The sequence below is a fragment of the Prionailurus viverrinus genome, chromosome E3 (genome assembly GCF_022837055.1).
Source record: "Prionailurus viverrinus isolate Anna chromosome E3, UM_Priviv_1.0, whole genome shotgun sequence".
Classification (NCBI taxonomy): Eukaryota; Metazoa; Chordata; class Mammalia; order Carnivora; family Felidae; genus Prionailurus; species Prionailurus viverrinus.
This window is the reverse complement of record NC_062576.1, coordinates 41955927-41983910: the sequence shown is the minus strand read 5'-3', so window position 1 is coordinate 41983910 and position 27984 is coordinate 41955927. Positions and strand designations below refer to the sequence as shown.

General features: G+C 60.3%; 3 protein-coding genes across 12 annotated transcripts in view; 1 reads left to right on the top strand and 2 right to left on the bottom strand.

The window, feature by feature from the left end:
- Positions 1-57: 57 nt before the first annotated feature.
- RHBDF1 (rhomboid 5 homolog 1) lies at positions 58-14500 on the bottom strand. Of its 3 annotated transcripts, XM_047837464.1 has the most exons (18): positions 14283-14487; positions 7059-7199; positions 6859-6989; positions 5697-5910; positions 5057-5266; positions 4861-4983; positions 4631-4788; positions 3878-4135; positions 3652-3763; positions 3454-3528; positions 3201-3362; positions 2498-2598; positions 2272-2335; positions 1772-1866; positions 1441-1516; positions 1267-1367; positions 997-1150; positions 58-759 (listed from the first exon to the last, which is right to left on the bottom strand). In XM_047837464.1, exons 2-18 carry the CDS (start codon positions 7173-7175, stop codon positions 340-342), a joined length of 2571 nt encoding a protein of 856 aa, XP_047693420.1. In that variant the 5' UTR covers positions 7176-7199; positions 14283-14487; the 3' UTR covers positions 58-339. The 3 variants fall into 3 exon arrangements, with proteins under 3 accessions (XP_047693420.1, XP_047693419.1, XP_047693421.1); XM_047837463.1 differs by having other exon boundaries at positions 6859-7199; positions 14283-14495; XM_047837465.1 differs by having other exon boundaries at positions 388-535; positions 6859-7199; positions 14283-14500.
- On the top strand, positions 13881-26904 carry MPG (N-methylpurine DNA glycosylase). 3 transcript variants are annotated; one of them, XM_047837474.1, is made up of 4 exons: positions 13881-14062; positions 22467-22700; positions 23551-23755; positions 26472-26904. In XM_047837474.1, the coding sequence occupies exons 2-4, from the start codon at positions 22479-22481 to the stop codon at positions 26864-26866; spliced, it is 822 nt and encodes a 273-aa protein (XP_047693430.1). In that variant the 5' UTR covers positions 13881-14062; positions 22467-22478; the 3' UTR covers positions 26867-26904. The 3 variants fall into 3 exon arrangements, with proteins under 3 accessions (XP_047693430.1, XP_047693429.1, XP_047693431.1); XM_047837473.1 differs by lacking the exon at positions 13881-14062 and adding an exon at positions 19740-19896; XM_047837475.1 differs by lacking the exon at positions 13881-14062 and adding an exon at positions 19993-20089.
- Positions 26849-27984, bottom strand: part of NPRL3 (NPR3 like, GATOR1 complex subunit) — a 43150-nt gene continuing 42014 nt past the window's right edge. For all 6 annotated transcript variants that reach the window (XM_047837466.1, XM_047837467.1, XM_047837471.1 and 3 more), the window contains one exon: positions 26849-27790. In XM_047837466.1, coding sequence (XP_047693422.1) covers positions 27625-27790 — 166 coding nt within the window. In that variant the 3' untranslated portion in view covers positions 26849-27624. The remainder of the gene's footprint in view (positions 27791-27984) is intronic.

Here is a 27984-nt window from a genome sequence, read left to right as displayed (position 1 = left end):
CTGAAGGATCTCCCGCCACAGCCCCCAGCCAGAAGCCAGAAAGACGAGGCAGCTCCGGTAAGTTAGTGGCAGCTAAAACGCTCCCGGTCCATTTATTGGCCACATGAGGTGGTCGTCAAGAGACTAGTTAGAAGGTAATCGCGGGAACTAGTGTAATAAATGCCCTGAAGTACGAGAGGTTCACCGCTGGTGAACAAGGCACGAGAGGTCAGTGTTCAGGAAACAGGCAGGGCAGCACACAGGGCTCGAGACTCGCGTCCTGTGGCCTGTGAGGCCTAGGGGAGACCATGTGCCTGGCTCTGGCCTGCTGGAGCGCGTGGCCCCAGCGCCCCAGCCAGCTCAGTGGAGCTGAGCATCCAGCTCGTACTTCTCACAGAACTTGTCAGTGAAGGGGATGCAGGTGAGGAACTCACACCACTCACAGCGGACGGGGTAGAAGTAGAAGAGGACCACCAGGCCGGCCAGGAGGCCCAGGAAGACCACCTGAAAGACGATGATCTGGCAGCGCTTGCGGTACAGGTCAAACTTGCCGAAGCTGATGTAGGGCAGGAAGGCAAAGGAGAGGAAGAGGCCGCTGATGAAGCCCGAGATGTGAGCGAAGTTGTCGATCCAGGGCAGCAGCCCAAAGGTGAACAGGAAGAGGACCACAGCCGACAGCTTGAAGAAGGCACGCCAGGGCCTCGCCAGGACCTGCCAGCTCTGGAAGAGCTCCACGAACAGGCAGGCCAGGATGCCAAACTGCGAGCCGGCTGGGCCCACCTGGCGGCAGTGTGGGTGGCTGTGAGCTGGTGGGGCTGAGCAGACCCGCCCCAACCCAGAGCCGCATCTCCCCGTCCTGCCTCCCGTGGCCTGCAGCACACTGAGATTAAGGAGCCAAAAGGAGATGCTCCCAGTCTGGACTCTCCAGGGCCCCAGACTCCGTGCTGGACGTGGACTCGGTTTACGACAGGCGGCAGGTGCACATGGGGGAGTCCCCACTCTGGGTGACAGTCTTACCTCTGCCCGGTATGGCAGGAAAATGGCACTGGCCAGGTTACCAGTGACACCGCTCAGCAGGTAGATGATGGCTATTCGGTGCCAGCCTGCCAACTTCTCCAGGTCCCGCAGGACAGTCATCTGGAAGCAGACTGACACCAGGCAGTGCAGGATCCTGTGGGGTGGGGGTGAGGGGGTACTCAGCAAGGAGGCCGCCCCCTTCACCATCTCTGGCCATCCTGGGGTACCTGGGACCAGCCCCCCCTGCTCAGCCCACATGGTATCACTTGCCCAGCGTGCAAGAAGAGGGACAGCCACAGGCGGTAGAACTGGTCAGGCACCTCAGGGTTGAGAAAGGGCAGGAGCCCACACACGTCATCCATGCAGTGCACCTGTGCAGAGTGGCCCGTCAGCACCCACAGTGGCTGGGGGGAGAGGGGAGGGACACTCACCCTGGAGGCCTACCTGGGAGCACAGTGTGGCCTCCTCGTGGAAGTAGCCCCTCATGAAGTCACAGTACTCCCGGGAGGTAATCTCACACCTGGAAGGTCAGGCCAGGATTGCAAGGACTTGTAGGGTGGCCCAAGGGCAGAGGCACCCGACTATGCCAGCCAGGCCCAGCTTTCAGCCCTACTTGCCCACCATTGTTGGCTCTGGACAAGTCCAGGCAGACCCCTTCTCACCCCAGGCCCCTCGGAATCTTGGGTTATTTTGGAACTTGGTGAGGGAGAAGGGCACAGCCCCAGGGCAATCTGCACCCAGGACTGGCTGCACACACAAGCACAGGCACACCCACCTGCCCTTTGTGCCGATGCAGCAGGGCCGGCCCGTGATGACACAGTCCATGTGAGGGTGGTTGGTGTGGTTCCCGGCGCTGTTTTTGGTGCAGATCTGGGTCACAAATGGGGGTGAGTTGGGTCAAGGCCTCCCCCAACCCTGGGACCCACAACCATGCTTGGAGAATGGGGCAAGGATGGACAGGCTCCTAAGGTAGGAAGCCAGCCTCCCTGGACTTCAAGCTGGCTACCACACCCCGAGACACAGATGAGCCCTCTGTCAGGTTGGAGTAACGTCCCTTGACCTCCTAGGCTTCCACCTGGTTCTCCTGTTCTGGCTACCTGCTCAGAGAGGCAGGTGTTTGGTAGGTAGACAGGCTGAGCAAAGGCCAGAGGCACAGCGTCTGAACACCCAGGGTGGTCCCATGATGGGGATCTCTGGCATCACTAACGGGTGGAATGTGGGTTCCTCCTTCACAAAACAGGGCGACTCACAAACAACCCCTCCACTCTGGCTCACCGGCCACTTGGTGATGTCATCTGGCCACTCGTGGGGGTCCTCGGAGGAAGGCTCATCACACACCCTGCATGAACCCAGGATGTGGTCAGACCCTGCCTTGCACCCTTGGTATCCATGCCTCCCCGTCCGACTCAACGACATGTGGGGCAGCTATACCCTCTCCCCCCCACACACACCCCATGGAGCCATTGACAAAGGAAGTAAGGGAGGGTCTGGCAGGACTGACCTGGGGTCCTGGTGGCAGACAGAGCCAAACTGCCTCTTGCGGCCCGCAAGATCTGGGGCACTGGGGTGGAAGGGCCACTTCACCCACACTGCCAGCGTGGACTGTGGGAGGACACAGGGTCAGGCCCTGGTCAGAGCCCACCCCTTAGCCAGTGCAGTCTCCAGGAGGCAGGAATCAAAAGTAAAGTCACTGAGTCCCTCACACCGACCCACGACGCAATTTCAATGAAATTACGCTCCACAAATGCGCAGGCGTGTTGGGAGACTATTAAAAGCTCAGCAGCATAATTCCTGTTAGCTTAACAATAGAAACAACCCGTGTCCAAAACCAGAACTGGTATAAACGCCAGCACCTCCACATGAGATGATGTGATGTAAACTTGCGTGAATCTTTTTTGGTTTTTTCTTGAATTGTTTGGTGGAAAGAATAAGGCAACACCACTTGTGTAAACTTAGGACGTGTGCCCAAAAACAGGACCGACGTGCAAAAAGAGCACACCCAAATCAAAGACTTGCTACAACTGTCCTCTGTGACAGGAGGAGCAGGAAATGGGGGGAGCAGGGGATACAAGGAATAAATGCGAGCGGAGGGCCCTCGCACGGAGGGACGCCAAAATATGCACGGAACTAGGGTAGTGATGACTCAACCGGCTCTATCTGAAGTCCCAAGGTAACCGCAAGCACACGGTGGTGGGGGCACAAACCGAGCACTCCTCCTCCGAGGTCTGCACACAGCCCGACCGGTCATTGCGCACGCAGCAGGCCGAGTGCTTCTCACGCTCACGCGCAGCGCGGATGAAACTGTGTACCTGCGGGTCCTGGCGCATGCAGGGCGAGAACTTGGCACCCAGGTGAATGAGAGCCTCCTGCGGAGGATTGGGATGTGCAGCTGCAGAATCCGGCCCCCTGCGAGCCCAGGGTTCCCACCCTCCGGCACCCACAAGGCCCTGCCCTCACCGAGCTGGGCCCGATCCAGAAGTTCTCCTGCTGCACGTACTTGACGTTCTCATAGACCCCGCGGTTCCGCAGTACCTGCAAGGTTGGGGAGAGAGATCAGACAGAACCCGCTCCAGTCCTCTCCTCACAGAGTGAGGAAAGACGGAGTCCAGAGCCCAGACTCCACAGATCCGGGCCGGGCAGGGTGCCAGGGCTCACCGAGTCCACAGTCTCATGCTGCGAGAAGCCCACAGGCGCGATGCCGTAGATGCACACGGCTAGAATGGTGACGAGTGAGTGCACGAAGGTGAGCCAGTAGGTGAAGAAGGGCCTGCAGGGCAGAGCGTCAGCAGAGACCGCGTCTCCAACCCAGAGGACCCACCCCCAACCTGGAGCCTTGCCTGCTGGAAGCTGCATCCCCCCCACACTCCCACCCCATGCCTACCTGTGGTCGTCCATGTCCTCAATCTGGCGCTTGACATAACTGTCGATACGCTTGCGGTAAGTGCGGTTGGTCAGCCGGCCCACCATGCCCAGCCCATACGGCCGCTTCTCCCTGGCAAAGAACTTGCGCACGGGCATCGCGATGCGCTGGCCCCGCCGCTGACCCGCCGTGCTCACTACCTCCTGCCGCAGCCGCACCTTGGGCTGTGGGGCCGCTGCGCCACCCTCCTTCTGCTTCCTCCAGCCTCGTTCCAGGGGCCTGGGGGAAGGGGCACAGTCACCTCCCGCCCTAGACTCCCAGCCCGCCTCAATCCCTCCCAGCAGGACCAGGATGGCCTCTCCTCTCTGGCTCCCATCTAACACTGAAAGCGCTGTGCAGTCATCCACCATCAGCCTCCTCCTCACCAGAAAAAGAGCAATCCTGAGCCCCCCTGGGGATTGCAGAGGTGGAACCTGACCTATGTGAGGCTCCCTGGACGATCTACAAGTATGCATTACAACACCCTCCATCTCCCCGCTAGATTCTGTCCAGCCTGTGGACCCTGGGATTCCGTTCCTGTCCCACAGGTGGGCAGCCAAGACCTGAATGGTGCCCAGCCCTGGGGTCCCACAGCCATAGTGACCAGGCTGGGCTCACAATCCACAAGATGACTCCTTCCCCCGGCCCTCCATGGCATCAGTGCCCTAGGGCCCAGATGCTCCGGACAGCCGTAGATCCCGCCCTCCCCCCTCCCCACTGTCTGGTGGCACTCACAGCATCAGGTGGCTGCGCTCCAGCTCACTGCGGTCCAGGGCCCCACCCGTGAGGTCTGCCTGCTCTGTGGCTTTCTCCCAGTCTTTGAGTGCTGCCTCCGAAGGGGACTCAAACACCTCGTCTGGGTACGTGGACAGCTCCTCGTGGAGGACTCCTTCCTGAGCAAATACGCACGGTCAGGGCGGGATACGTAGGCGGAGGGGTCTCAGGTGATGCCCCTGTGCTCTTACCCGGGCAAAGAAGGACGTGTCCAACTCGTCGGGGAAGTCAGCTGTGTCCTCCTCCAGGAAGCTGGCGGGAGTGAAGCTTCGGCGCTGCACCCGGCGCAATGTGCCATCCCTAACAGAGCGGCCCTACCAGCGAGGAGGTGAGCGTGCGGTGTGGTGGCCAACTTAGTTCCCACCTCACCCCAGCCCCTGCACCCACCTTCACCAGGGCTGCAGCTGCCCGGAAGCTCATCTTGGCCACCGATTCACGCTTGCGTCGCCGCGGGAGCCGGTTGAAGCCCGAGCGGGAGCTGGAGAAGGAGCAGAGGGAAGCAGCACCAGGCGTGACAGGTGTGTGTGGGGTACTCAGGCCGTCAGCCGTGTCATCTGCCACTCGGAAGGCCCGGCCCCGGGCCAGAGGATCTATGATCTGGCAGAGGGAAGGAGATGTAAGAGTCAGGGACTGGGTCATCGCTATGGGGGGGGAGGGGGGGGATCCTTTTCCACCCTATACTCCACTGCAGAGAACACAGCTGCTGGTCTTCCCACTCCCCAATGGGTCCCTGGACAGCTGTGTGGGTGCCCAAAGAGGCCCCCATCCTCGCCTGTAGTGCCTTCACACTGCTGTTCACCCTGCGATACTCTCCCACCTAGAGACTGGCCCATGGTACAATCCCAGGACCTTGTCCCTTGCCCCTGGCCCCCATTCCCAGAGTATCTTGGGTGCCTCTATGGAACCATCTGACCACCCTCCCACACCATGAGCTCTGAGGAACCTCCTCTGCTCAGGCTGGCTGTGTCCCCGGTCCCAGTCCAGGGAGCAGAGTGAGAAGCTGGTACGAGGCAGAAGGTGGGCATACCTTCTGCATGCCCAGCTGGCATGGCCCCACGTACAGTGGCGGGGGCGTCTCAGTGCTGGTCAGAGACACGTTGTCCTGGCTAGGCAGGTCTAGCTCCCGGATGACCTGCGGCTTCAGCTTTCCATAGCGCTGGCTGCAGTGGCGGATGCTCTTGCGCTGCCATTTCTGGGTGCTGTCGCTGTCCTTGCTCACTCCGAACCAGTCAGCTGTGCCCCTGCCATAGGAGGGTCTCAGCAGGGTAACGCCAGGTCTTCCGCCCACCCCAGCAGGGGCCTCAGAGGCTCTCCTCTTGTGCAGCATGCCCCAACCCAAGCCTCCAATCACTCTAGGGTCCAGGGTCCAGGTGGGCTTGGTGTAATTAAGGGGATGAGTGGGTTCCAGCCCTGGCCACCCCCTAAACAATTAGCCAACTCCAAATTCCTACTAGAACCGCAGACAGTAGGCCTTGCCCAAGTGAGTATTTTACACAGATCCTCAACCCATCATGGAGGGGGGGGGGTCCATGGGGGAGACATCGAGTCCACAGATGGCACTCAGAGCTCAGCCCTTAGCCACAGAGCTCGGCCCCAGGTAGCAGCCTGATCTTGGACACCACAGAACTCAGGCAGTGGGCACTGCAAGCCCAGGAAAGCTGCCCATAGCTCTTAGACATGCAAGGAAAAACACTACCGGCACCTGCTGTTAGGAACCCCAGGGAACACCAACTGCACTGGCAACTCCCGAGAGGCCACAAGCCATGCACACGCCAGCTAAAGTCAACATACTCATGCCCTGCCCCAGGTACCTGAGCAGGGACCGAGAGAGAGACCGGCGCTGTGGGAGGGCCCTGCGGGCACCAGGGGGACCCAAGAGGGGCAGAGTGTGGACACGCCCAAAGCGCACCTGTCGGCTGTTCAGGGGCCAGAGCATTGGGATGGGGGAGACAGAGAAGGAGAGAGCGAGTGCTGGAGGGGAGCAGAGAAGGCAGTAGGTGAGAGCAGTTGGTCCCCAGAGCGGGAGGAGGACAGGGTGATGTGGGGAACAAGATCGAGGAGAAAGCCAAGACAGGAAGGACCCTTGCTCCGTTCCCAGCCCTAGTATCCAGAGGGGACCCTGTATGATTGCCTCTGTCCCCCCAGCCCCCCAGCCCCCCACCGGCGGAGCAGCCGAGGCAATACAGTACCTGCGGATGGTCTGGGTGATGGACGTCTGGCGCTGCAAAACTGGCCGCCGGACCTCATGGTGGGGCGAGGGGATATGGGCTGTCTCAGCCGGCATACTCACACTCCGCAAGAAAGCCTGGCGTCTCAGGGGCTGGACAGTGGGGTCACGGTGAGGAGGCTGGATGGAGTATACCCACAGCCTCTCCTGGCCAGGGCCTACCTGTAAGAAGCTGGGTTCCTCGGTCACTGGGGGCGCTACAGCTGGTATGTCCAGCTTCAGCCAGGGTGGCTTCTTGCGCTGCAGGCTGCTCGTGCTGTCCCTGCGGGCCTCACTCATGGTTCCAGGTGGGGCAAGGCAGGCCTGGGGGGTGTCATGTGCTACTCAGTAACGGTGCTGACAGAACTCTGAAGTATCGCTGGGCCCAGGGATGGTCCTGGTCCCTGATGCTGAAGTCCTACTCCATGCTCAGCACTAATCTGCTGAGTGCCTGCTTCACTCATCCCTAGAGACGTTGCAGGCATGAACTAGGTCCTCAGACAATATACATGCATTCATGTCGAAAGATATAAATTCGTAACAGATATTTGAGCATCTACTATGAGTCACTCCTAGGTGCTCAGGGACACATTGGTGGGGAAACAAGGAAACAAACACGGACAAAATCCCTGACTTCCTGGAGCTTAGAGTCCAGACAAACAATAAACCTATAGATACGATGTGTTAAAACATGGGAAGTACGATAGGGAAAACAGCACATTCCAGTTGCCGGGGCACTGATGCCTCCCTGTAAGGTGACATCTGCCAAAGACATGAAGGTTGTGATGAGGTGAACGAGGCCAGTGGTTGGCGGGCAAGGCTGTTCCTCACACAGGGAACAGCCAGGCTGGGGGCTCACTCCAGTCTGTACGCAGGGCACGTCTCACGTCTGCCTGACCCATACCTCACCGTCCTACCATCTGCTACAAAGACAAAGGGCCCACTGCATCCACAACAGGGGTGCGTGATCCCTCCATCTCAAAGAGGAACGGCCACATGGCTTGCAGCGGGCCACGGATGCCCCCACCAGCAGGGGACCTACTGAAAACCAGTGGCATGCGGATGCTGCCATGACCACCAGGGGCCGCTATGCGCCCAAAAACCAGATGCACTGCAGTGCGGAGGACTTCCCTCAGCATTTGAGACCCTGCCACAGCAGGAGGGCCCAAGCAGAGTAGGGAGGACCCAGAGCAGAGGCCACGGCTTGATCAGGGTCTCCGCTGCGTGGCCAGGTGACAGTGAGGCAACGACCATGTGACCATTGGCCTCTTGGGCACTCTATTCCCCCCTTACAAAATAGGTCAATTTCAGGGCAGATCTGGTTGTCCCTCCCCAAAGGACCACAAGGTGTCTGGAAGCAGGACATCCAAGTTTGGAAGGGTTCCCCAAGCACACTGTGGGGCATGGATAGCAGGCGAGTGGCCAAGCAATACTGAGAGGGCGGAGACTCCAAACTCCCTCCGCTACATCAAAGAGCTTCAGACCCAAACAGACTCTGAAATGTGGGCTTGGGAATCCACCCACGAACGCCTCTAGAAATAGCCTCCCTTGCAATCCCCTGAAGGAGATATAGAGAAAGCCCCGTCTGTACTTTACAAATAGGAAGACTGAGCCCTGGGGAACAGGGGCTTGACTTGCCCAAGGTCACATATTCAGGGAGCGTAACTACAGACAGCCCCAGGATGCTGCCCACAGCTCCCACTGGACTCACACAGAACACGGAAGGTAGGAACTCTGTTCAGAGCAACTCCCAGCTGTATACCGACCCGGGAAAGTCGAAGGATGTTGTTCTCACCCCTACACAGACCAGGAAGGGCATGGGATGCTGAGCACTGCCCCTCCTGCCCCTCTGCAAAACAGGGGTAGCCCCAGGTACTGCTCACAGATCCTTGTGGCCCTGGACCAACCGCTGGGAATCCACAGGCCTCTCCAGGAGCCTCCCTATACTTTGCCAGCACCTCCAGCTGATATGAGCCAGTTCTCCACTTAGGAGCACAAGGAACCTCTGCCAGCCGATTGGCTTACACCACCACACACATCCATGACCCTCCCAGCTCCCACTGCCCCCATGGCCTCTCCTCACACCCAGCGGCCTCCCATCTCAGCACTCTAGTCACGCCCCAGCCTTGCACATGCATTCTGCCCCAATCCCCACATGTTCAAGGACCCACAGCCTTAGTCAGGCTGGCCCCACCCCTGAGAGGTGCTCCCAGACCTGGATTCCCCCGGCACGGCTCAGGAGTTCACCCACGTGTATGCTCTCCTGTTACCACCGGGTCTGCACTGGCAAGACAGGCCTGCTCCAGAGCCACTGCTCGGTCAACACTGGCCATTTCTGAGCATGGACTGGCAAGGGCCCATCCTCATGATCTGGAGGGAGGAGGGGCTCCTGAAAAAGACCCTTCAATTGCGTCTGGGAGGAGGAGCTGACCACAAGGCCGGGTCAGGGCAGCCATAGCACAAGCAAAGAAGTGGGAAAAGGGTGGTAAGGTACACAGGAAATCTGGCATTCCCCAGCCGCTGCTAGCCTGGGCGGACAGTCAGCCCCAGGAACACAACAGCCGTTAAGTTCACGAGGGAGGTACCAGGGCCCTGCCTGTACGCCCAGATCTCCCAGTGTCCCTCACCTCCACACAAACCCCTCCTGTGTTTGGGGCAGAACCTGGAGGGTGCTCTGTAACCCACAGGGTTCCAGGATCCCCACCCTGCCCCCAGTGCTGTGGGTTCCTGGTCTGCCCCACCCCTCTGTGCACAGTTCCCCATCTGGGCCTCAAGTGGGTGGGATTCACAAGGGGGGGGAGTGCTCCATAGTGGGCCCCAGGGGTGTGGAGGAGAGGCAGGCCCAGAAGACAAAGAGTCTGGGCTGGGGAGGGGCACAGTGCCTACGCAGAGGACACAGTGGTTCTGTGTCCAGGCCTCCCCCAGGCACACAGTGGGCTCTTGTTCCCAGACAGCCCCTCAGGGGGGAATCCCGACAGCATCTCTGCTCTGCTGACCCCCTCAGTGCAGGAAGAGACCGCAGCCCAGGGAGGGCCTGATTGCATGGGGCCACATATTATCTGAGTCACTCTGGCAACAATCAAGACTGCCCACCCGGGGCCCAGCCCCACCAGGAGACCCCCAAATGGGCATCCAGAAGTGGAGTAGAAAGTGCTGGCAATGGCTTACCAAATGCTAAGGGTGGGGGCCGAGCCCAGCAAGGGGACACGAAACAGGGGTGCACATCAGGTGCTACACCTCCAGGCAGCGCAGGACAAGTGCAGGGCCCGTGATGAGGGCCCGAGATGGGGCTGAGGCACAAAGGCCCCACAGGGTCACAGGACCACTAGGGCTGATTCTTTTTTCTTTTTTTTTTTTTAAGTTTATTTATCTATTTTAGAGAGACAGGGAGGGAAAGTCGTCTTCTTTTTTTTTTTTTTAAAGTTACCACTGGGGCTGCTTTAAGTGCAGGGAGAGGGGTGGGAGTAGCTGCAGCCTCATGGCAGAGGGCTGGGTAGGGAGCCGGGCCAGGTCCTACTGAAGCAGGTTCCTGCTCTGGGGATGAGTGGGGACCCTCATCACGGTGCACAGGTACAAGAGGGGCCAGGAAGCCAATGGAGGGAGGCCCGTGGGGGACAGCCTGGCCTGAGACACCGGACAGACCCTTCTCACCTTCACCACCTGCAACCCTCTGCAAGCATCAATTTTTTCATCTGAAAATCAGGGGCTGTAGCAGTGCCTGGCACACAGCTGGTGCTTGAGAAGCAGCAGCTAACGCAAACACCAGGCTGAAAAAGACCCTGCAATTGAGTCTGGGAGGAGGAGCTGCCTGCTGGCTCTGTGGAGCCCCCTGAGGACAGCCAAAGGAAGGGGCGGGGGGGGGGGGGGGGGGGGGAGTAGGTGGGCCACAGAGCATGCACCACCAGAACAGCAGTGCAGGGCATGGGGCGGGGCGGGGGGGGGGGGGGCACCTGGGGATAGGACCCTTCAGAGATGCCCAATTTAGTAAGGTGTAACCAAGAGGCAGGAGGAGACTGGGGAGCAGTTCTGGCCTGCCCTGGCCTGGGCAGTGGCCAGAGCCATTGTGAGGCTGGATCCTCAGGTGTGAGCAGCAGCCACCAATCCACTCAGGCCCGCTCAGCCACATGGCAGGACGATGCCAACAGGGGCGGCTGGAGGCCTAGTGGATAGCCCGAATGGCCCAGCCCCAGGACAAGACCCGCCAAGCCCTGGCCCCACCCTGCCCAGGGGACCGCCCACTGCCAAGGTCAGCTGGAGCAATGGGCCCCACCCCAGGACACCTGCCCAGACGTGTCCCCAGCTCACCTGAGCATGATCCCAGGAGGGGCCAGATCCTCCAACCTCCACACTAGTGCCCTGATCTCTGACCCTCGGTCTTCTGTTTGACTCCTAATCTGATGCTCATCCCCAGAAATCCCTTGGGAACAGGGATCACCAGCTGTCTGGCATCCATGCCAGAATCCAATCCTTCAAACAGGCTACTGTGTGGCAAAGCAGAATTCACCTGGCCTCTCTGTGCCTCTTTGTCTCCTGTATAAATGGCATAATGCTAAGTAATGGTAATGGCCAGGCCCGCCCCCCTCCTCAACCCTCCCAAATCTCACCACTTTTCTGTGCAGGAAATAAGGTCAGAGAGGAACAGGGCAGGCCTGAGACCCAGCTAATAGCCTGCACAGTGCTCTCTGCCCATCCCCAGGAGGATACATCAATCCCTCCTTCCCCTTGTCACCCATCACCGGGCAGATGTCACCCCAGACATGTATGTGGAGGGCCCATAACAGAACAACAGAAGGCTCCCTGCTACAGGAGGCCCCCAAAGGCACAGGAATCCCCAGTAATAATCATACTCTGGGACCTAACCAGGGAGCGTGGTGCACAGGGAGCACCAGCCCTGGGGAGAAGTACTGCCCAAAGTTTCAGCAGGCGTATATGACAACCAAAGCCCGAGCCCCTGACCCCACTGGCTCTGACAAGGGCTGACAGGGTGGATACACCCCGGGCTGGGGAGCCCCAAGGCTCAGAGAGGTTGAAGGTCCATGCCACACAGTCAGTCAGCAAGGGCGCAAGGGAACAGACTGAGCTATAGCAGATTCTGGCTGAGACTTAGGTGAAAGCATCCCTCAACCTGCAGACGGGAAAGGCCCACATCCTACCAACCTGCCTGGCTCTAGGGCAGATGAGTCGCCTGACCACCGATCAGAGCCCCCAGAAGCTCCCCCCTGAGACGCAGGCGCTCCCTGGTGCCTTGACACCCTCGGGCTTAGTGACCTCCTCCCAGGACAGGCCAACCGCTGGATAGTACTAGAGAGGCCCCAGGAGGGGAAACCAAGTCCCAAAGTCTGTTCGAAGAGCAGAAATGGCCTGTCATCAGAAGCCTGGCACACCTGCTGACCTATCACAACCCGTAGGAAAGGGTCCTCTGTATTCATCTTACAGATAAGAAAACTGAGGCTCAGAGAGGCCGGTCACCACCTGAGGTCACTGAGCCTCCAAGGGAGTTCAAAGCCTTGGGCAATGTCTGCCCAGGAGCTGGGGTGCAAGAGACCCGTGTGCCTGCCTAGCTGGCCCTGGCCAAAGTCCCCCAGGGGTAGGGACAGACCATGTGGGTCCCTCAGGCTGTGGAGGGCTGTCAAACCCATCCCCCAACTTCACGCTATCCTGACCCGGAGCATCTCCGTTCAGGGAGAAGGGGTTCACCTTCAAACACATCCAACCCAGAAAATAGGCAGGAGCCAAGGAATATGATCCTTGGGCAGAAAGTGGATCCTGTCACAGACACCGAGGTGGGGGAGCTGGGGCTGGCAAGGGGAGCACCTCATCCAGAGAAAGGAGCAGAGGGGTGTGCCCTGAGCAGTAGCTGGGAGCTGAGAAGACCCCGAGGGAGGGCCCCAAAAGGCAGGGGAGAACTGGCTGATCCCCTCTGAACAAAGGATATGACTTCCCAAGGGCAGCAACTTGGCCACTAATGCTGGATGAGGAACGTTGGTCACAGCAATGCTCCAGCTCCGCTGCCCTCACTTGGGCCGTCTGCACAGCGGGAGGCTGGGCGGCTGCTTGGAAGGGTTGGAAAGGGGCCTGGGGCCTGGTACCTTCAATTTAGGGCCAATCAACTGTTGTGCCCACCTACTAGCCTCTGTCCCGTTCTCAGGGTAAAGGACCCAGCTTGCCCAGAATGACCCCTGGTGACAGGGGGGGGGGGTGTAGCCTTAGGGACCTCTGGGACCCCAGCCAGGTGGCGGGTTCCTCACCTTCCTCCTAATCTCTGGGGACTCTCTAGGGGCCTGGGACTGGCTCCCGGTGGGGGGGGAGTGGGGGGTGATGGGGGAGAATCCAGCTTCTAGCTGGGCCAAACCTGAAAAGCTGGTTTCATCCTTGAATCTTCTCAGCTGGGAAGTCCCAGGGTTGGGGAGGGGGGCTCCCAGCACAAGGTTAGGGCCTTCAGACCCAGGACCCCCGCCCACCCAAACAGACACAGAGACACAGGACCCAAGCTGCACAGAAGGAACTCTGCTCAGGAACCAGCTGAGCCTTGGGCAGGCATGACTGTGGGATCCCCTGCCCATTCCCCACCCAGCCCCACAGACTTGCCCCCAGCAGGACAGACAGCCAGGCCCTCCCCCAGTCCCCTGAGCCCCTGGGGTCCTGCCATCTTCCCTGGAATAGAAAGCCAGCCTCTAGGCACGCCCCCACTCCCCCACCCCACCCCCTGCTGCTCTTGGTCACTAAGCACAAGATAGGGGGTGTCTTTGGGAGTAGATCCCAGGGCCCCGCAGCTCCAGTATTTACAGATTAGGGAGACAAAGGTTGTGAAGCGGGAAGTAGGGTCAGTCCCCCGCCCCCACCTCCCCAGCTACTGCTATTATTGGTGATATTATTCCCATTCACAGTGACGACGGCTGCGACAGGGATGATTCCCGAGGAGTCCCACCCTCGGAGCTGGAGTTTCGACTTGGAGCACCACCCACCGGTGGCGGCCGGGAAGGAAAACGTCAGGGGGGGAGGGTTACAGCTTGGAGGAGCCTGGGGACACCCCCAGACTCCGAGCCCTCCCCAGGACCCTCAGCTGTTGGGCGGGGGCTGGAGCCGCGCTGTCCGGCCGGATCAGGCCGCTGGGACGTGCTAATCCGGCCATGGGCTATTTTTGCGCCGCGCCGGGTTAGGAATCCCGGGCTGGGCCGCCTCCGCGGGTGAGTCGGGAAACTCCGGGAAGGGAAGTCCGGCCGACCGGGGCGGGTACTCGCCGGACCCGGGACCCAGACCTGGAGCCCTCAGCCAGCCCGACTCCGGTCGCTCCCGGCGGCTCCGGCCACGGCTGGCTGAGGACGGGCCCCGGGGGCGGCGGACGCGAGCCCCGGAACCCGCCCGGCCCGCGGAGCCCTGCGCCCCGCTCCCGGCGCGCTCACTCACCGCAGCCGCCGCTGGCACCGAGGGTCCTCGGGGGGTCCTGAGGGCTCCGGGGAGGGGCTGCCACCGCCGGCCCGGAGGGCGCCCGCGCCGAGTCCCCGCCCGCGCGCCTGTCCGGCCCGCCCGCCCGGGAATGCCATGGAGCGAGGGGCGTGCGCGCCGGGGGCGGGCCCGGCCGGAGGGGGCGGCCGCGCTGACTAAGGGCTCAGGAATGCGTGCGGCCCGCCCGGCTCGAGTCACCTCCTCCGGGAAGGCCCCTGGGCTCCGCTCTCTCCGTGTCCGGCCGCTCGGACACCTGTGGCCTGGGGGGAGGGCCGGAGGGGGGGATGGGTTTGGACGCCTCGGCCGGGGAGGGAGGGCCTAGGGGCCCAACCGGACAGAGCCTCAGCGTCAAGGGCAGTCCTGTGTTCCTCAGCCTCTCCCAGACTCTAGAGTGAATCCTGACCTTATTCCTCCTTGACTTGTGCTTGAGAAAGGGGGGAAGGGGCGGTGTGGGACAGTGTCCCTGGGTCTCCTGTAAAGCGAACCACCAACCTCCTCCAAAGGCCCACACTAAATCCCTCTATGTTCACCCAGACCCATGTGAGCACTCACACTTACCCACGTTCCCGCTCGTGCATTCAAGCACGTACACACCCACGCGCTCTAACCACTCTCCCTGACTCACATATTCACACACACCTGTTTACAGACTCACACACACACCTTCACACACACACACAAAACTGTACACACCATATCAACTTGCACATATTACACACATGCACACAACCACAATTGTACACTCCCATCTGTGTGTTTACACACTGATGCACACCCTCACATCAAAGGATTAGAGCAGTTACCCCCTCCCTGGACCCCTGTGCTCTCCAGCAGGCACTCCCAGGCCAGGCTGGACCTACGACCCCAGAAACATTCAGAGCAGAGGCGACACTGTGGCATCCACTCCTTGCTCTTCCCTCTTTCAGAGCCTGCCCACTGCCCCTGATAGGCTCATCTCTGCATTGTCTGAGTTGGATCCAAAATGACCCATCTGCTTGAGGCTGACGGGAATTTCCCAGAGTCCCTCTCCCTCGACATCCCAGGAGTATGTGGGGTCGAGAAAGACCTGGAAATGGGGGGGGGGGGGGGAGTTCCAACAGCAGGGCATAGATAGGGCTGACCAGGTCCTGTGAGTGGTGGACGAGCCTAGGCTTCCTTGGGGTGGTCTCTCTTACTGCCTCAGAGAAGACATAACTGGGACCACAGGTCTCCTAAGGACCCTTTCACCAGATGCCAGAACACCTTGGGGCACATCTGGCCCAGCACATCAAGCCTCACAGTGTCCTACAAATATGTCCTCAGGCCCTTTGCTGGTCTGGGACCAGGTGGCACTGGCCTGCCCCAAACAGAGCTGCTGCCACCAGTGGCCAACCATGCTGGGCCTGACCGCAGACTTGGTTCCTGACCACACAGAAAAGAGAGTTGGCAGCTTGAGGCGGCAACCAATGTACGGGCTCTGGAAACTGGGCAAGGGACAGAACCCCTTGATCATGGCCTCACCTGTACCAGGGAACAAAGTGGTGCCGGCACATACTGGGACCTCTACGAACACAGGCGTGTCAACACAATTCCTAGGTAGAGGGAGACAATGAAAGCTTTGGAAGGGCTACAGGAGGACTCCTCCATGGGGTGAGGGTTGGGGGGGTGACTACAGGTGCACTGGGGACACAAGGCAGGAGGGAGGCTGCCTGGTGCCCGATGCTCATGGCTCCTGCAGCCTACACGTGCCACTCCTCTCATGCCAGGCTCTCAGCCAAACAGGACAGTCTCTCCATACCAGGCATTCTCGACCCCTGCCAGGGGTAAGCAGGCCCCGCCCACCTGGATGCCCAGACTGGGCTGGCAGGGCCAGCAGCGGTGTCAGTTCTGGAGGCCGGGGCCCGGGCTCACGTCCAAAGCATGCCACGGCTGGGCATCCGGTGTTGGCAGGTCCCCCTCCTGCAGTGGATGCTTCAGGGTGCCACTCCATGACCCGCTCCGTGACCCAGACACTCATTCCCAGCTGCCAGGAGTACTGGCCATGGCTGACCCACAGCTGAAATCCCCCTCCAAGGAGTCACCTTCAGTGGACAAGAGCCGCCTTGCCAAAAATCATACTCTTTCCCCAGAGAGGGTGGTCTATGTGTTCAGTGACAGGTAAATGGCCTCCCCCTGTGTTCATTTAAGCTGTCTCCGAAGGGCCCTCTCAGCACTGGGCTTCAGTGGGAGCCCCAGCAGTCTCTGTTGCAAACCCTCGCCCCTCACAGGTGTTGATCCCAAGGCATGTCTCCGTATACCCTGGCAGGCCAATCCAGGACCCCCCATGATCTCAACCCAGCTCAGCATCCTGAACAAGGACCTTGGAATCAAAGGGTGGTGCGAGCAGAGGCCTGGACACATGAGTGCTCAGGCCTGGACCTAGCCCACAGGGACCCATGTATTCACGTCTGTATGTTCTGCTTCGTGTCTGTCCCACTGCCCTGTGCTCTGGGGAAGGAGCCCCTACAGGGAAAGCCGGCTGCCAGTCCTTCTCTTTCCTCCTCGTCCGAGCCCTAGAGAAATGGAAACCAACTGCAACTGTGGACAGGTGACTAGGTGTGGATGGATATCTGGACCACCCCCATGGCTGTGGACCTCACTCTAGGACCTGAGGGGGTAAGATCCTGACCGACAGCAGGAGTCCCCATCAGCTACCCTGGAATCCTCAACTCAGCAGGCCAGTTCCTGGGCTTTGGGGAGCCTGTATGGGCCTGGCACCGGCCCCTGGCTATTTGGGGAGGAGACGGAAGTGGGCCAGGCCGGCCGGGGGCCTGAAGTCACTAGCTATTTCCAAGGCAGCTGCCTGTCCCTGTGTCTCAGTGCGTGGCAAGGGGTCCTGTAAAGTGCCTCGGGCCAAGGCTCAGCAGCATTGGCGGCACAGCCCCAGAAAGGGAGGATGCAGCCCCCATACATCTCCTTGGGCTGCCTTCTCTTCCCAAGGGGGCTCTGATCCCTCTGCCCTGCCCAGAACCCGTCAGATTCAGAGCGCCTCGGAGGCCACTTGGGATGCCAGAACCGCTAAGAAGCTGCCAGGGGGCTGGCCCTCTGCTATCTGCCGTGGAGTCCACTGGGCCCTGACCCAACTCTCCCTTCAACAGTGTCAGCATCCCTCCATCAGAGAAAAGGACACTGAGCTAGTGTGCTGGGTGCTCTGCAAGAGTGCTGCTGCTGGAACTGTGGCCTCTGTGCTGTCCCTTCAGGGCTTTAGTCACGGCCCCTCCGTGGGCTGGCCCAGCCCCAGCACCGACTCCTTTCAAAGCATGGAGGGTGTCCTCAACTCCATCTCGCACTGACAGCCTCCAGCACGTCTACCGGCCCAGCAGCAAGGCACACTGAGGACAGAGAAGGCCCTAGGACCCTCCTCCCACCGGGACCACCTTCTCTGACCCCCAGCCAGCCTGCCCAGCAGGCCACAGTGGGAATGCTCAGCCCACCACTTCCAGCCTGCGGTGGGGCCTCAGACCACTAACCAGGAAATGGGGGCGGGCCGGTGGAGGGCCCACCCTGGAGAGGTTTCGCAAGCCCCTGCACTCAGGCTGAAACATCTGGAGAAGTACATTGCTGGCACCGGCCCTGCCTCCTCCTCCTGGGGGCCAGGGCTGCGCTCGAGCCTCTCTCTCCTCATCCTCAAGGTGGGGATAAAACACCCCTCGGGGAACAAGCAGGCTCCTCCCCGGTTTCTATAAGGACCATGAGCCATTTGTAAAATGAGAATAAAAATTAATACAAATGGCATCCACCCTGCCCCGGCCCTCACCAGGAGGAGGGGGCCCAACTGAGGCCTCACTTTCCCTCCTGGAGAGAGGGAGGTTGGAAAGGGAGGAGAGAAGGGGGGCTGGACACAAAGGAGGGCAGGAAGGGGGAGTTATTGTTTGGGCAGAACGGCTGCAGGGGGTAAGGAGGAAAGAAACGGGTGGGAGTCACATCTAAGCCTGCCTTACAAGCATGGATTTATGACACATTGCCCACCCCCGGAAGGAAGCGGCACATAGTGCCACAAACAGCTGGGTGGCTTCCAGCAGGCAGCTGGAAGGCTGCAGCCCTTCCCTCCCCAGGAAGTCCTGATGGGAGCCCTGAGGGGAGGGGGCCAGCAGTACTGCTGGCCCAGGGCCCAGGCTGAAGTTCAGCTCCTGGGCTGTTCAGAGGAGGGGCCTAGCTGGAGACCAGAGTCCTCCCAGCTGGACTGACCCTGTGCTCATCCAAGGCCTATTCACATTCACATGGCCCATCCGGGCACTTCCCACCTGACATCATCCTATGCCCAGTCGCTGAGGCCCCATAGGTACCCCCTTCCAGGGCCAGGGTCACAGAAATCAAAGCGTAGAGGGCGCTCCTCAAGGGTTTTTCCAGAGTGGGTGGTACAGGAGGGTGGGACTGTGCCAGCCACAGCAAAGGGGACCTGCAGGGGAAGAGACCCTAGAGCTACAGAGTGTGTGTGTGGGGGGGGTATTCTGCTGGGTGTTGAAGCCCGTACCCTCCTGGTCCACTGAGCCACAGGAGCCAGCGGCAGTGTGCCCCTCCCCGCCATGGTTGTCCCCAGCCAACAGCCCCTGTGCTTGAACACTTCCCACTCATGGCCCTTCCTTCCTCTGGATCAGGCACTGCCCTCCCCAGATTCCCCTCCCCTCCTCTTCTGGACTCCAATCCGACTTGAAAGGTTACAGGCAGGGTGAGCAACATCAGAGGTGGAGGGCCGCACGTTCCCCATACGGCCCCCAGCCGCCGCCCTTCCCGGCTGCAGGCTGCAAGCGCAAGCCGGGTGTTCCCGGGTCCCCAAAGTCCTAGTCCCGGCCTCAGCCTCTAGAGGATACTGGCCGAGATCCAGCAAGCCCGTTCCAGGGCGTGGGCAGGCTCCTCTGGGCATCTTTGGGCAGCAGAAGGGTTGGAGGCTACACTGCAGACAGTATTCTCAGACCCGCTAGCGATGATGACCCCGGCAGGGGCTTCCGGATACGCCTGGCGTCCGCTTCCTGGACAGTCTTCCTGGCCCACTCCCCATGTCCTCTCCCCACAAATGCCCCCCGGAGGTCTGGAGCAAGTAACACCCCTCCCCCGTCCAGGAAGCGCATTCCGAGGACCGGGACTCAGCCACCACCTCCCTAAGGCGCACTCCGCATCACCCCACCCCCTAACCGGGGCCCCTCGAGGGCCAGGAAGACACAGGATGGACCAGTCCTCTTGGGAGTCTGACTACTGGCTGGCGGCCGTGCACGGACCACGGTGCACACGGGGGCGGGAGGCCGGTCACTGGGAGAGGCACCAGGCTGCGGGGGTGCTCGCCCCAACCCCAGACGCCTTCTCCCGGGTCTCACGCCACGAGAGTCCCAGCCGCCCCGGGCCTATGTCCAGAATGGGCGGAGGCCCCCTGGCTCCTCCTCCGCGGGCGGATCCGCGCCGCGCTCGCCGCCACTGCGCCGGGCTTCCGTCCTCCCGCGCGCAGGCGCCGGTGGCACTTCCGGGGTCGGGTCGGCGGGGCGGGTGGGCTCCACGCGCTGGGGGTCCCCACGCCCGGAACCCCGGCCCCAGCCGCGGGATGCCCGCGCGCGGGGCGGGCCAGGTGAGTGTGCGCCCACGTGAGCGCGCTTCTCGCTCCGCGCGCGGCTGCCCCGCGCTACGGCCGAGCAACGGTCTCCGGGGCGATCATCCCCCCCCCCCCCCGCCCCCTGGAGTCGTTCATCCGGCGGACCGCTGAGCGAGAACCCGGGGGAAACCAGTAACGCGGGCCTCACTTCCCACACAGGCGCCCACCGGTGTGTTGGCCCTGGCTTGGCTGCTCCATCTGCCAGTAGAAAAGCTGAGGCCCGGCCGAGGTCGCCAGTGAAGTCTGGGAGGAGACCCCGACACCGGTTTCTTGGTTAAATGTTGTGCACTCAGACCCAGCTCAGACATTCCCTCCCCAGGGGCCGGCCTGCTACAGAAATGACCCTGGCTTGGCCCAGGGGGCCACTTTCTCACGCTCCTCGCTTCAGTGCCCGTCACAGCCGGATAAATGGTCTCTATACTTACTAACCTCGTGTTTGCCCACGTTGTGATGGAGGGCTGGTGGGCACCCACATCCAGGCCAGGCTGTTTCCTGCCCTCCGCCGGGCGGACCTACTGTGTGACAAGAGACCCTTGTCCCCAGGTTTTGCCTGGAGACATCCCAGGTGGAGGGTGTTTCTTTTTAATCTTTTAAAGTAGATTTATTTATTTTGAGAGAGAGAGAGTGAGAGCGAGCCGGGGAGGGGCGGAGAGAAGGAGAGGGAGGCATGCAAGCAGGCTCCAGGGTGTCAGCTCTGAGCCTGCGGGGGCGGGGGGGGGGGGGGGTCGATCTCATGGAACCGTGAGATCCTGACCTGAGCCACCCAGGCGCCCGAGGGCGTTTCTTCCTAACATTCTTTGAGTGCTCGCTGTATGCCAGCCGACTGCATACCTGACTTCTCTCATTTTATCCTTGTAACTTTGTGTGGCAGATATTGGTTACTTTTCTACAGATGAGGAAACAGAAGCACAGCCACTTTAGGTGATTTTCTGGGGCCCCTTGTTCAGGGAACCGTCATTTCTAACCGGTGCCAGGGAAGCATGTGAGGTGCCCACGTACAAAGTTTGAGGCAGTGCTCACTCTTGGGTGCAACAGCAGGGGCACCCCGCTACTTAGCCCTGGGCCAGTCCATCACCACAGAGGCCTGTGAGGCAGGTTCAGGTTCTAGGTCTCTGATGGGGAAACCGAGGCCTCTCTCTCAGCCTCTGTCCCTGTGCAGCTTTATGAGTCCCTCCCCACCCAGGGTGGACCAGTGCTGACCCAGAATGACCCAAGTGCCATGAGGCAGGCAGGGGGCCAAACTCCCAAGTGGCAGCGTCCCAGCGCCTGAGCCCATGGCGGGTATTGGCAGATGGGCTGGGCTGCAAAGACGGTCACGTCAGTGTCCACTCTCAGTAGACTGGCGGTCTCCTTTTGCCGTGGAGCGTCAGCACTTATGTTAAAAATAATGGGTCTGTCACATGCCAAGGAGATGTGGGTACTACTGAAGACCAGCGCTTGAGCAGGGTGTTTCCCAGGCCCCCGTGCTCACCTGCTCCCTTCATCTTATCCCACTTGCTGGAGAGCAGCTGGTCTCAGAACAGCTGAGCATGTGTGGTCGGGTTTCTCAGGCTGTGTGGCAGCAGGTGGGAGGCTGGGTCTCGTCCCTTGAGAGACCTCACCTTTGCCCCGCTTGCTCCTTATCATTATGATATCCCGGGTCATGAGAGGGGGTAGTTGGGGACTCACCAGGGGTCATGCCTCAGCCCTTGGGGTGGAGCAGAGAAGACAGTCAGCAGGTGCGCATCCACCTGTGTGTGGCCTTCTGAGCCATTCTGAGGAGGGGATGGTACAGTGGGAGCCCTGCCAACGTGTCAACAGGGTGGGAGGGGAGTGTGGATGACACAGCAACACAAAACCCATTCCTTGGCCAGGCCCCATCAAGGTCATGGCTGTGCTTTTAAACTCCTGGTTAGGGTCAGTGCAAAGGGCTGGGTTCAAGAAATAAGATCAAAAGTTCGTTTGGGGGTGGGGTGGGGAGGGGGCGCCTGGGTGGCTCAGTCGGTTAGGCGTCCGACTTCAGCTCAGGTCATGATCTCACGGTCCTCGCGATCGAGCCCGTGTCAGGCTCTGTGCTTAACAGCTTGGAGCCTGGAACCTGCTTCGGATTCTGTGTCTTCCTCTCTCTCTGTTCTGCCTCCGTTCGCCCTCTCTCCTTTTCTCAAAAATAAATAAACATTAATAAAAAAAAGTTTGGGGTCCACATGATGAGTGGGAATAAGGGTACCAGCCCTCCTGTCCTAGGCTCAGATGCCCACTCTCCCCTCCCCAGGCCCTGCAGCCCTTTGCCACCAGGCTGTGCATCCGCAGCACGTGGAGGGCGTGTGGATTAGAATGGCTACCCTGACCCTGCCACCGACCGCCTGTCCTCACTTCCCAAGGCTTCCTGGGGCCCAGCATGGGGCTGAGTATAGCATTCTGCTTGCACTTTGCAACAACCCACCAGGTGGCTGCCTGCCTCCATTTTGCAGGTGAAGCAGGCAGTCAAATATGGTCCTGGAACTCCACCAGCCTGACTTCACCACAGAACCTATTCAGAATATTTATTTTGTCTGTTTTCATCACAGCTTTCCCGAAGAATGGGGCAAAAAAAGCAGCGACTGTTGGAGGCACGACGGCGTCAGAGCCTAACAGACGGAGCCCAGATGCCTTCCACCATGGAGCCCTGCTTGGGGCCACCTGCAACCCTGGGACCCCAGCGCAGCATCTATTTTTCAAGCCCCAAAAGCCACTCTGCACAACTGGGATCTGAGTTTTTCGACCAGCCTGCAGTCCCTCTGGCTCGGGCATTTCTGGGACAGGTAATATAATGTGGCCAAGGAATAGGTGGAAAGGCTTCAGGCTGAGAACTCCGTTCCCTGGCACATTCAGCACTTCACAGGCCCTCCCTGGTTCCACTGCGGCCTGAGCTCCTCTCCTAGGTGCTCTGTTGACCTGAAAGCACCGCCCCTCCAGTGATAGCCCCTGGAAACTGCCCCCTGCCCTGTCCTCAGCCGGCGCCCCTGTCCCCTCTGGGTGCCACCCCTGGCCCAGGGTACTGTCTGAGCCAACCACAGCCAGCGCATCTTCCTGGCATAACGCCTACACTGACCCCCTCCTTGTGGAGCTGACTACACCCAGGGCTGTGGTCCAGGCCAGGGGTGCTACGGGCACCTGTCTTGCTGCTCAGAAATGCCTATCAGAGCTAGGTGGGTGGGAGCGAAGTAGGGTGGTCCTTTGTGGGTTAGTCCAGGTGGAGGGGGCTACACAGGCTCTGGGGGTCCAGCTGTGTGGGAAGAGCATGGGGGCCCTGTGCCCCCCACGCTGCCCTGCACTAGGCTAAGCATTTCAGTCCAAGGGGGACTTGGAGGGGGGAGGAGGCAAAGAGATGGAGGCCTTACCAAGAAGACTTGGAAGTGTGTGGTTGCAGTGGTGCCGACTTTCCAGCCCAACCCCGGGCCGGAGCTTGAGATTGCTGCTAGCTGTGGCCAGGACACTTACTGAGCAGGGCCTGTGGTCCGGGGGGTTGAGCAGGACAGAGGGGACAGCAGGGGACCCGGCTGGACCTGGGTGCCCTGGTGCATCCTGAACCGGGGCGATGAGGCCCAGGCTGTGAGCTATCACAGTTGAGTCTCTGCTGCTTGCTGCTCTAAGCAGACTGACTGCCCACAGGTCTTGGTTCGGCGACTTGATGATGGCACAGAGCTCCGCGGCCGCATTGTGGAGACGGAGGCATACTTGGGGCCCGAGGATGCAGCTGCTCATTCGAGGGGTGGCCGGCAGACCCCCCGCAACCGTGGCATGTTCATGAAGCCAGGAACCCTGTACGTGTACATCATCTATGGCATGTACTTCTGCATGAACGTCTCCAGCCGAGGTGAGCAGAGTCCCCTTAGCTGGCAGCTGGGAGACCCATGGGAACACCAGGCTGGGGCAGGTACCTGAGCAAGGAGGTGTCAGTGCTAAACTAGGGTGCAGTTTTAGGAATCCTGGCTACACTGACAGGATGGTTAGAGGTGCCAGAGGCCCCCACGGGATGGAGGTCATCGGTTGACCTGAACACAGAGCAGACAGGTTCCACAAGGCCGCCCGTGGTCACAGAGCTCAAAGGTGGCGTCCCCTGTGGCCCAGAGTAGACCTGTGGGGGGCCGGTTGTGGGCAAACAAGGGTGAGATCAATTTGGGTTGAGTTGGGCTCAGGTCAGAGCCTCGCCAGAGGTCAGTTACAGGGTCTGAACCTGTCGTTCTCAACGTGCTACTGGCGTCTAGTGGGTGAGGCCAGGCATGATGCTGGATAGCTCACAGGCACACGTTGGCCCCCGTCACACAGAATCACCTGGCCGCAAACATCAGTAGTGCCCAGAGATGCTGGTCTAGAGCACCCAGGAGAACCCATTCACCCTGTGGGACCTGCCCTGGGGCGGCTTCTGTTCTTCCTGAGCAGGTGGCTGCTTTCTGGAAGGCCTGTGCTCTGAAGGAAGAACCCACAGCGTCGTCCTGCCAGAGGCACCACCGACCAGGAGCAGGGTCTGCCTGGCCCACTCTGACTAGCCAGTCTCAACATCTGTATGTGTGTTGAGCTTCCTCCCTGACCATCCCAAGAAAGCAAATGCTTGAGGAGACCACAGAGAGGCGTGGGGTCTGGTATGCTGTGTGTTACACATGATTCCAGTGGCCTGGAAGTTGTGATTGCGCAGAGTGGACAGCTGGGCCTGTCCACTGTCAGAGCCACATGGGCCCCAAGATTGGTCCCATGCCCGGCACAAAGCAGGTGTTGAGCGAAGCTGAGTGACTGGAGATGAGAGGGTGGTGGGGACCACCCCAGAGGGTCGGTCCTCTTACCACCCTGGAAAACCTATCTTGGCTGTCTGGCTTTTCTTTGGCAGTAGAACCGACCCTCTCTTGTGAAGTGGGACTGAACTCGGACAAGCAGAGACATTGAGTCTGGTGATGCCTGGGGCTATGGTCAACAAAGAAGGGGAGAAGCCTGGAATTTCTAGGGTCGGGGGGCAGGGGGAGGGTGGGTACAGTGGACAAGGCAGACACGGGAGGTAGCACATTACTTCCTGGACACATGACCAAGATGCCCCGGAAACATCCAGGTCAGGGGGGCAGGAAACCACATGGGTGCAGACAGGGCCAAGGGTCATCCAGCTAGAGGGAGGAAGAGGGGAGGCCAAGGACATGGTCGTTGCCTGCCTGCCATCAGTGTGAAGGTGCCACAGAAATGACCAGGAAGGCAGGTGGTATAGACAGAGGACTAGCGGGTGAGGACGGGTAGACTTGGTGGGAAGAGGTCATGCTTTCATCAGGACGTGGGACTCAGATGCATTCCAGGAAAGGGGCGTGGGGACAGAGGGATAGGGTCCTCCTTCACCCCGTGTGCAGGGGCTCATTGAGACACTGAGGGACATGTGAGGCATCCATGGGGCACCCTGAGGATGGTGGGCTAAGAAGGGCCCAGGAAAAACAGAGGCTCAGGAACTTGAGGTTTCGCTTGCTCCCAAGAGATACTTTAAAAAATCGGTTGGTTAAGGGACATCTGGTCACAAAACCCCCAACACTTGCCAGGTGCTGGCTACAAGGGAGAGCATGGCTGCTGTAACCACTCAGGGCTCCCAGGTGCCGATGGGAAGAACCTTGTGGCCAAGGTCCAAGAGTGGAAACTGGCCTGGCCACCTGAGCCTCTTCAGACCCCCTGGTGGTGGGGGTGGGCCAAGTCGCTAGAACAGCCTTGCTGGAGGGTCAGGGCTCCTCTGGCCAGGGTCATCACTGTCCCCAGCCATGCAGGACTGAAGGAATTTGGGGAGATGCATCTTCCCGAGTGAGCCCCTGGGCCCAGGGTATCCATTTGCGGTCTCCGGTCTCTAAAGTAGCTTCGCCTGAGCACCTCGCTGGCTGGAGAATTTGACTCTTGCTCTCAGGGTTGTGAGTTTTGAGTCCCATGTTGGATATAGAGATTACTTAAAAATTAAAAAAATAATAAATCTTCAAGTAGCTTGGACTGCTACACGAAGAGCCAGGGCTGGAAGGAGGTGAGGGGCTATGTTGGCATCTCTTCCCACATGGTCTCCTGTGTTGCTGGGTGGGGCTCCCCCAACATCACGAGCACACTGGTGGCTGCTCTGAGCCAACCTTTCAGCTTGCCCAACAGATTCCAAGTAGGTGAGGTGAATGGGGTGCCCTGGGACCTGGTCAGAATCTGCCAGGTCTGAGGCTTCCTGCTTCCTGGTGGGTTGGCCATGCTCACAGACACCTGGCTCTCTGCGGTTTCCTTTGCCAGCCTCACAATTGCTGCCAATCACCAAGCCAGAGGAAGCCAGAGAGGAGGCGGACTACCAGCACCCTCCGGGCTTTTTTTGAGATAGGTTCTCCCTAACTGGTGCTCAGGCATTCAGGCTGCATGGGGGAAGCCCCCACCTGGTGACACAGGTCATGTGTGCAGAAGGTGGAGGTAGCCGAGTCTGGACACCGAGTGCAGGGGCGCCCAGGAAGGCAGCTGCGTCACACCCGTAGCGCTGCACGCACCCTGGGGTAAGGAGGGCAACCGGCCTGGGGAGACCTGGCTTTCTAGGCTGTCTGTCTGTCCCACAGGGGATGGGGCATGCGTCCTGCTGCGAGCGCTGGAGCCCCTGGGGGGCCTGGAGACCATGCGGCAGCTTCGCAGCACCCTCCGCAAGGGCGCCGCGGGCCGAGCCCTCAGAGACCGTGAGCTGTGCAGCGGCCCCTCCAAGCTGTGCCAGGCCATGGCCATCGACAAGAGCTTCGACCAGCGGGACCTGGCCAAGGACGAGGCTGTGTGGCTGGAGCGCAGCCCCCCGGGCTCCAGGGAGCCGGCTGTGGTGGCAGCAGCCCGAGTGGGCATTGGCCAAGCAGGAGAGTGGGCCCAGAAGCCCCTGCGCTTCTACGTCCAGGGCAGCCCCTGGGTCAGTGTGGTAGACCGAGCAGCCGAACAGAACTCACAGGCCTGCTCGGACAAGGCTTTTTAATTGTTCAAAGACCAAATAAATGCTTTATGTCTGGAAAAGGGTACTGCTTGTATCTCTGCCAGAGCTCCTCTCGGTAGCCAGCATAAGCTTACAGTCCTTCCTCCAGGACGGGACACTGGGGGCCGTGTGTGGGCAGGAGGCTGAACGCATCATTCCTCAGGCCTGCACGAGGGAGGGGAGCGTGTACCAGCGCAGACTCACCTTGAGGATGGGGATCAGCCCAGTCCCTTGTGTATCATCAGGTGTCAGAGAGGGAGTGACAGCTTGGTCATGAGCCTGCTGGCGGTTAACGCAAGGGCTGTGGTGAGGGCAGGGCCACTCAGGTGTTCCTGGCCCCCGGAAGGGCGGAGGGGTGGGGGCAGACGTGTTTCCGTGTATCCCCCAGGGTGACCAAGGGAAGGCAGCAGTGGAGGGGGTCAGGGGATGAGGACGGGGTTGGGAGGAGGGTCCGACAGAAACGCACGGCCCGAGTTTGCGTGTGGAACGAAGGCAGCAGGCCTCCCTCTGAGGCATGAGTCCTGCACACTCCCTCCAGCTGGAAGCCTCACCTCAGCTCGGATACTGAGGCTGCCTCCAGGACCAGACGAGACCGAGAACCTGGAGTACAGCAGGCCCAAGGCTGCCGGTGGACTGTAGTCCGGCTTCAGGCACCAGAGGGCTCCGCCCGGTGTGGGGGTGGGAAGCCCAGGGCTGGGGAGAGCCCAGCAGCCCCGCCACGGGCAGCACCCTCTCTCCGCCTCCTCGTCTTCGGTCTGGTCTCAAGGGAGCAGTGCCTGGAACACCGCGATGACTGGGTCCTCATGGGTGGTCACCACCAGCACACTGCGGAACTTGTCAAAGAGCATGAGCAGCTGGGAGCGCCGTGTGTTCTCATTGTACATGATCTCCTCCAGGTGGTGGCGGCCCCGGAAGTAGTGCAGGAGCCTGGGGGGTGGGGGAAGGACAGCATGAGCCCAGGTGGCCTTTGGCCTCACAGCCGCTGGTGGGGATCTCAGGGTCTCGGGGAGGCAGCCACCCACACCTCCATCCCCAGCAGAGGCAGGAAAGGTCCCCTCAAGTGGGTCCGTGAGGACACACGGCTACTCAAACCCTGGAGCCACACGAGCCTGAGGGCCATT

Bases quoted from the DNA above. Each gene is read 5' to 3' on its own strand.
- MPG (XM_047837473.1), top strand. From the start codon at position 19,873: ATGCCCGCGCGCGGGGCGGGCCAG. The intron at 19,897-22,466 runs GTGAGTGTGCGC...TTTTCATCACAG, and splicing joins CCGCGCGCGGGGCGGGCCAG to CTTTCCCGAAGAATGGGGCA. The intron at 23,756-26,471 runs GTGAGCAGAGTC...TCTGTCCCACAG, and splicing joins CATGAACGTCTCCAGCCGAG to GGGATGGGGCATGCGTCCTG.
- RHBDF1 (XM_047837463.1), bottom strand. From the start codon at position 7,175: ATGAGTGAGGCCCGCAGGGACAGCACGAGCAGCCTGCAGCGCAAGAAG. The intron at 4,789-4,860 runs GTAAGAGCACAG...GTATTTGCTCAG, and splicing joins ACACGTCCTTCTTTGCCCGG to GAAGGAGTCCTCCACGAGGA. The intron at 3,363-3,453 runs GTGAGGGCAGGG...AATCCTCCGCAG, and splicing joins TCTGGATCGGGCCCAGCTCG to GAGGCTCTCATTCACCTGGG.